The 8,385-nt window shown below is 32.9% G+C and overlaps 1 protein-coding gene across 1 annotated transcript in view; it reads left to right on the forward strand.

Annotated features, from left to right (window-relative positions):
• The window catches only part of LOC105854395, a 36,386-nt gene that overhangs the window by 3,431 nt on the left and 24,570 nt on the right, over window positions 1-8,385 (forward strand). The window contains exons 3-4 of the mRNA XM_012732806.1: window positions 81-181; window positions 7,565-7,615. Coding sequence (XP_012588260.1) covers window positions 81-181; window positions 7,565-7,615 — 152 coding nt within the window. The remainder of the gene's footprint in view (window positions 1-80; window positions 182-7,564; window positions 7,616-8,385) is intronic.

The following is an 8,385-nucleotide window of genomic DNA, read 5'->3' on the forward strand; positions in this document are numbered from 1 at the left end:
TGAAAGACATCACTAATTTTACTTTAAATGAAGTCTTTCATCATGCCTATATAAGTAAAAAATTCTTTTTGTTTGAATAGAGATTTTTCACAAGCATAAAAAGATTGTCATGGGTTGGAGTCTACCGTAATGGCCCCGGTCAGCCATGGACGCTGGAAAACGGGGCAGTTTCACAATTACAGTAAGTTTTATTTAAATACACTCATAAGAAGAAAGGTGTAAAGGAACATAAGAATCACATTAGTGCATTTGATTTCAATTATAGACACGAAGAATGATGTTGAACGTGAATGAAAATGATAAATATTGAGAAAGGACAGCTCAGTTTGTCTAACTGCCAACTTTTACAAATATTCTAAAAATACTGTCTCCCTGTATTTTCAAAATAAGCTTTTATTGTAGTTAATAGAAAATGCTATTGTTTCTTGACTTGTCCCCACATTAAAAGAACCAGAATCATGCATTTTTCTTTATTTCAGGATAAAAGAAACATCACCTGGTAACTGTGCTGTGCTACAAAAGATATATTTTACAGACGACTGCCAAACTCCACATAGCTATTTTTGCAAGCATAAGTTTATATAAAAAAAACCCTAAGTTTTATCTATTTGGTAATTTGTTATATCTTAAATATTTATATTATTTTACATCACTGTTCTTTTCTGTTTGCTTTCTTTCTCTGATATTTGCACAACAAATTCCCAAGCTAGTTCACCCCTGACCATCCCCATAGTCCCTGTGCTCTCCCCTCCCTCCTTTCGATCCCTCTCTCTCCCCTCCCCCTGCAGAATGTCTGCTTTATAGATGTATGTTCATTTTTGTTTTGTGTTGTTGTGTTTTTCATGTGATTATTTTTTCCTGATGCCTTATTTGATTCCCTGTGTCCTTATATGTTTGAAATCATGTATATTTTTTTTCTATTTCCTTCTGTTTATTTCACTGAGCATAATTTCTTTTTAGTTCCATCCTTGTTGCTGTAAATGCATGAGGCTATCTTTCTGACTGCTGACTAGTATTCCACTGTGTATGCACCACATCTCCTTGTGCCAGTCAACACTGCAGTAAGCACAGAGGTGCTGGTGTCCTAGGGATTCATGTATATGTGTCTTCTTGGTAAATCCCCTAGAGCGGCATTCCTCGGTCCTCTGTTAGCTCCATTTTTAATAGTCTGAGGAACCTCCATACAGCTTGTCATAGCGGCTGGACCATTTCTCACTCCCACCACTGTGTAGGAGAGTTGCTTTTTTTTTTTTTAATCACATCCATCCAATATTTGTTTTTGCTAATGTTTTTAATATGTGCCATTCCTGGGTAACTTTCTTTTTTAAGAAATGCATCATAAAATTGATTTTGATTTTGTTCTCATGATATTTCTTTTTCAAAATAAGTGTTTTAATGTACTATGTGTAGGGTTCTCCCTGGTTGTGCAACAGTTAAAGCACTGCAAAATGAAGCTGTCCACAGCCACAGCAGCATCAGTTCGATCAACTGTCAGGAAGCTGAGGCAAATGGCCCAGCAGACCTCTCCTGTCCTGCCTGCTGCTCCCCTCAGCAGTGTGTTTCCATAGTTCTGCTTGTGCTGCTCCCCACTTTGTCTCTTGTGAGTCCTCTCACCCCTAGCCCTGCACATCTGCCCTGCACCCCAGTTTTGTATGCATAAATAAATAAACCTTTAAAAATGTACTATGAATAGGAAAATTATTCGGATATCATTATATTTTTATTCAGCATTTTATTTGTAGTATTTGACCTCCAAAAAACCATACATGTGTTGTTCCCTTTATACATAATGCCACACTCATAGGTATGGGATGTGGATTGTGGTTGCCAGGGACTGGGGGTGATGGGATGAGGAACTGACCGCCTGTAGGTTCCCTATTTCTTTTTGAGGTGATGAAGCCTTTTGAGTGCTCAGAGCAGTGACATCTGCAAACTCTGAATACGCTAAATGGCTTTGATGTATGCATTTTCAGTGGCTGAAATGTATGCTTTGTAAGATATATCTCAATAAAGTAGTTTTTAAAAATTCCATGATGATGTATGAAACAATTTATCTTTAAAGTAATTTGGATATTAGTCATCTTTGCCACCTTTATTCTTTCAGTCTGTATCAACCTGAATCCTTTTTCATCTTGCCTTATTTCTTATGCATTGTAGTTGTACAGAATCACAGAAAATTACATCATGCTTTTTGTACGGCATCTTATTTTAAAATAAATAAACAGTTGTTCCTGTAAACAGTAATACAGATGAAGTGGGCTTATTGAATTATATGAAATGGTTTTGCTGCCTGTATATATTAATTCTATCAGTGCAATATATCAATTTAGTATATGAATATAGGAAGTATTACTTTTTATATAAATGGTTATTTTATTATAAATAATGATATTTATATATTTTTCTTCTTTTCAAATGCAATTACTTTTTCTTTTTTATTGGCTTATTGTACAGACCAGAGTTTTACATCCAAAATTCAATAGAAGCTACCATGACTGAAGTCATGGGAAGTAGATTTCAATATTCATTCTCAAATATGAAATCCATTATAAATTTTTAATCACTTTCAAGTTAGTGTAAGTCCACCTCATTCTTAATTTTGTATTTATTTTATAGATTGAGGTTATATTTTTATTTGTTTTGTATCAATTGTAATGAAAAATTATTTTCTTGGTAAAATGCTTATGAAGTAAATTATCTTTATCGCAATCAAATGTAAGATTATCTTAATTTTGAAATAAAACCATAGCAATCATTCTGTGTTGTTTTACCATTACTGTATTTTATTTACATCAGCACATTTTTCCTTCTCGTTCTAAAATTAGAGTCGATTTTATTCACAGCTACACATTTGGCAAATTTGTATCAAAGCTATAATAAAAAGGATTCCTGTGGTTTTCCCTGGTGGTGAAACTGGTTCAAGTGCAGCGCTAAGAAGCTAGCTGAAGCTACTTCAGCATGAGTTCAATCCCCGGCCAGGGGAGTGACCATCATGGCCCAGCAGACCCCTCCTGTCTCACCTGCCACTATCCACAGCAGTGTATTTAGTCAATCTGCCTTTTCTGCTCCCCACTGTGTCTCGGGTGAATCCTCTCACCACCGCCACACCTCTGACCTATATATCCCAGTAGTTTTGAATGCACAAAGAAATCTTAAAGATCTACTTTCTGTGCAAATTTTTGGTGATTTTCATTTCTAAAATTTACTGTTTCATTGTGAAATTAATATATATTCATAAAACTTGCTTATTGGCTGGCGTACCTACTAAAAAGCAGGATAAAAAGGGTCCATACTCACTTTTTCATGTGTTATTTACATAAAAAAGAATGAGGTTCTCAATTATTCTCTTCAGTAATGTATTTGCTGTTATTAAGTTTATACAATGAGACTACATGTGCTTTGTATATGCTCTTTAACTGTTTTGATCTTTGTCACCTGGTCGTGTCATTTATTGTTTTCTTCCATTGTTTTAGACTAATTTCACCTAATTTTGACTTTTACAATTTTTCAGTGTCTTTGATCCATGCTCAGATTTGTGCCTTTTCCTTTTTTAGCATTATGTGCACTTAAGATATTTGATTACAAAAGATACAATATTGCTTTCATATTTTTATTCTAATTCACATGACATTCTGATAATTCTTTGATTGATAAATAGCCATTTCACTGAATTCAAAATCATGTAGGGATTTCCTTTTTGTGGTTACTACTATTTTAGGTGAACTCTGTTAGAGAATATTCTTTGAAACTAGAAATGTTATTTGCTTCTTTAAATAGTGGCTGGAATGTCTAAGGAATCGATTTGAGCTTTAAAATCCTTCTTTTTCATCCTCCAATTTTTTGATTAGGTGATAGTTACAAAAATGGACTCTTTGTCCCCTAACTGTGAGATTGGAACTATGTCATACTTCCAACCAATATTCATTTTAAAGTACAGACTTTATGTTAATTATAATTTGTTGACTATGTAGTGATTAGGGGGATGAATCAATGAAAGAATAATTGAGAAATTATTTAATATTTCAATCTTGGGATGGTGATATAATTCAGTATTTGGAAACATTTATCATGCCAAGAGACATTTTTATCATGGAAATTGAAGCAACTGTTCACAAATTAGAAACCTGAATACAAAGAAAGAGAGAAAAGTTTGTGAACTGGTGATTGTGGGACTGTTGTAATAATGCTGGAAATGTAATATTTATAATAATTAGTCACATATACACAATATATATTACATAGGGAATTATGGTTTCTAAATCCATTTCTAAAATAGCTCCATTAAAATTTAATTGACATGAAAGTATAAGAAAAAGATATCTAACACCAAGTTTTAGCAACACTGCAAAAGTAAAACATCTACTATACTCTTAACTAGACTTACAAGTTCAGGGTCTGTGGTTGAGACAGAAGCAGTTAAACAGCCTAGTTTGTGAAATCCTTTGTCCCCTCATAATCGTTTTGAATAGAGACACAATTTCTTAGAGGCATTTGCAATGGACAAACCAAATAACACACTACAGGCTCAGTCTCCTCTGCTTGGAGGTGTGTGATGAGAAACTGCCTTCACAATAGCTGGGATTTCCTGTTCAGTTTAAGTGACACTTTGACAAGAAATCTACTTTTTCCAGTGTTGCTTCACTCTGCACCTTCACAGGGGAGTCTGCGTAAACCACAGATTGGGTTTGTCTGTTTCCAAGAGTAACCAGGTCTCCCTCTGGAGGATACTGCCGTCTCTGGTCACGAGGAGGTATGTGTTCCTGCTGTCCTGTCTTTCTTCCAGCCCATCATTGATTACAAATAATATGTGTGATCGAAGCATTGATAGGGAGTGAAATTATGGAGACTCTGTTATCTTTATTGAATGATTTAGAGTGGGACAATAATCATATTATGAGACATATTATAGATTAACTTAAATATTCAAGTTCTTTATTTTGGGATATTATTCAAGTGCACATATCTACATATATATCACATATGCACATCTACATTTAAATAAGGATAATTTAGTTTTTAAATCAAAGCAATTTTATAAGTCATCTCATGGGCATTATGACATGGAACAGTTTATTTTAGACTTTACAATCAGTACACTTATAATTCTATATGTTATTCATTGTTTAATCAGCCGTTAGATACTTAGAATTAATTCATTTAATATAGAAGGGAAAAAGTAATTCCTTATATATTTATTTTAAACCTAATAAGACCTGTTTAATTTTTCATACAAATGCAGATGAAGTAGTTCCATACAATTTGAACTTACTTATAAACTATCTTTTTTTTTTTTTTTTAATGACAGTATACATTATGAAAACAATACACAACACTGACAAAAGAGACTCCTGTCTAAGGAACTCTGCTATATGCACTAACTTGATTAATCTTATATAGCAATTCAGTTTATCAGATAATAATTAAAATTACTTGGCTTTTCATTGAGAGCTTAAGAAGGGCAGTTTCAACTTCAGGTTTATTACATATATTACAGCATATGTGTTTTTATTCTAGTTTTAGATTTATAAGCCAAATTGATGACACTATGTAAATTTTGCAGGTTTCAAAGTGAGAATTAATTTCAGATTCTACACTTGGAGGAGCTCATTGATTAAATATCAAATTACACTACCTGATATATTCTAATATCTACATAATCACGATCCCTCTGGATGTTTGAATCTATATTATAGTCCCCTAAATGATTTTTAAATTACAGTTTTATACTGTTTTTACCAAATTCATTTATACAGTAAATGTCATTTCCAAATGTTTCTTTTGTCATTATTGTTTATGATTTCAATAAGCAAATGGATCATATGTTGTTTTTTATATAGTAAATATACTTAAAATCTTAACAATTTCTTAAAACTATACATTGTTTGGAGAACAATACAATTTTTTACCACTCTTCTCTTTTAAAATTAGATGCTAATCACGATGCAAAAATAATTAGAGCAGAAAATTTCTACATATACTAACACAGCTATAACACACTTTATAATAATCAGTCTTTAATCATTAAAATTAGTACATCATTTTTTCTAATGTAGCACTTAAACAGTTAATCTAATAGCTTCTAAAATGTTGGTGATGACTTTAAATGAGTGTGAATGTTAATATATGTAAAATTTCCTCATTAACATTTGGTCTTCTATTCCCCAACCAATAGAATTTTGTGAAAAATAAAAAAAGTATTTTTTGGAGTATTCTATATCATGCAAAGCTTATTTTAAGCGATAAGAAAATTTTACTGAGACTTGTCCATGATTCAACTGTATTATGAGATTATCACTCTCCTTGCTCCGCCCTCACGAGCACCAGGGTCCTGGCCATCTTGTGAGGCTGTTAGTAAGGACTCACCTGCAGCTGTCAGAACAGAGCACGGCCCCTGAGAAGACTCAGATGCAAGGAGGAACGACCACATAGAGAACTCCCCAGCTCTGAATCTGGACCCAAGGGTGCTACAAATGAAAGGTAAGGGCACGGAAGCTCCCCTTCACCAATAGCAGAGAACGTCTGTGGAAATACATTTTCAAACTACTTCTCAGGATCTCCAGGGGAATAACAAGTACTGACCTGCAAAGTTGAATATTTACTAGACACGCGGTAACTGTTCTGGGCTGTGCAATTGGGGTTTCTGATCTGAGTTGAAGTTTAAAATATGAATATGCCACTCTGATCCGAAATGAGAGGAGTAATTTTATTCTTGCATTATTGGGTGCTGGAGTCTTTGACAACAACTCATAGAACATCATGTTTACTGAAAACACGATATAATTCCTGGCGGCCGGATTACAACAGGGAATGTGGGTCTGGGATCCACCTCCCACGTGTGACGCCTGCGCAGTCTGGTCTCGGGTCTGCAAACTGTCAGCATTTGCCTCATCTCTTCTCGGTGTTTCCATTTCTCCCCTGCAGACTCGCCCTCATCTCCGGGGATGATTGCTGCTGAGGACCTGGGGATCCTCTTGCTGCCCACAGTCGTAAAAATCATAGTTCTCATTGCTTGTAAGAAAAACTTAAAAGTATTCCAGGGATGTTTAACGCTCTAAAAGAATGTCAGTGCCTCTCAAATTCATATTTTGGAAAAGAGCTCTGATTTTATTACATGAATTTAAAGAAAACATGGATTTTTTAAATTTTTAAAGTATTAAATTTACTAGTATATATTTTTTATTTCCATAAATACATTTTTGTATAAAATTGCATTACACAGTATATTTACATATAAGGTCATACTGATTATCTAAAGGATTGTGCCTATACAGATATATTCTGAATATTTACAAAAACATGCTTAATAGACTAAAGTATATCAAGAAATCCAAATTAATTTTTGCATATGATAAAATAAGTACTTTAGTATGTTTTATATTAATTACTTATATTCTAATGTATTCTTTGTTGTCTATGATTTTTAATTATTTTTCCTAATATAAATTTTGTTCAAGATTATTCTAATTTCAAGCAGTGAAATGAACTGAAATTTAGAATGTACTATATATATATATGTATTCAGGTCAACATCAATATTTATAAGGACTATTTAACTTTTTTCTAGTTACTATAAAGTTGGTGCAGAAATATTTGTCAACATTAAGAATGATCAAAGGTAAGTAATAATTTTCAAATTATCAATGTTAGTATACTTTTTATTTTAAAACATCTTATACAACTCAGTAGAACTCTATCTCTTACTGGTAGTAGACACAATCTGTGTGTACAAATTTCTATACATGATTCCTTGTGCATGAAGATTCTTGTCTGTGAACTGAACACTTGTCTTTGTCTCCCGTTTCTCCGTCTCCATCTCTCTCCCTTCAGGCTCACTGGAACCACCAGAGAAGCGCATAGCTGGGGTTTTGGGATGCACCTGCCTTGTGTTGATATGCATTAATGTAGCTGTGAAGGTTAAAATCGTAGGTAAATTTATGAAAGATTATAATGATTGTCAGTGCCATATTATAATAATGATTATAACATTTTATAATATTAACTATTAGAGCTATTATGTTAATATATCATTTTAATTAAATGTTGAATGGTTCATAATAACTTCTCAAGATTATAAATATACAGAATGATTGTAGACATTATTTTATATAGATTCATATATCATATGATTCAAAGTCAAGCTTTAGGAGATTAAAAGACCCTTTTGAAAACTATGAGATATTTTTGAGATGTAACCATTACAGCAGCAGATGGAGAAACTTGAGTCTTAATTTTTTGTGCTATTTCCCTCCAAATCTTTAATCTTTTATTAATTTTATGGAAAGTTGACTTTACTATCGCATTATTATAACTTTATAAACATACCTTCCTATCTTAGAAATATTATTATATTGATCATTATTTATATAAAATGCTAATAATATGTAT

This window comes from Condylura cristata, unplaced genomic scaffold, assembly GCF_000260355.1.
Source record: "Condylura cristata isolate star-nosed mole 26May11 unplaced genomic scaffold, ConCri1.0 scaffold00036, whole genome shotgun sequence".
Lineage (NCBI taxonomy): Eukaryota > Metazoa > Chordata > Mammalia > Eulipotyphla > Talpidae > Condylura > Condylura cristata.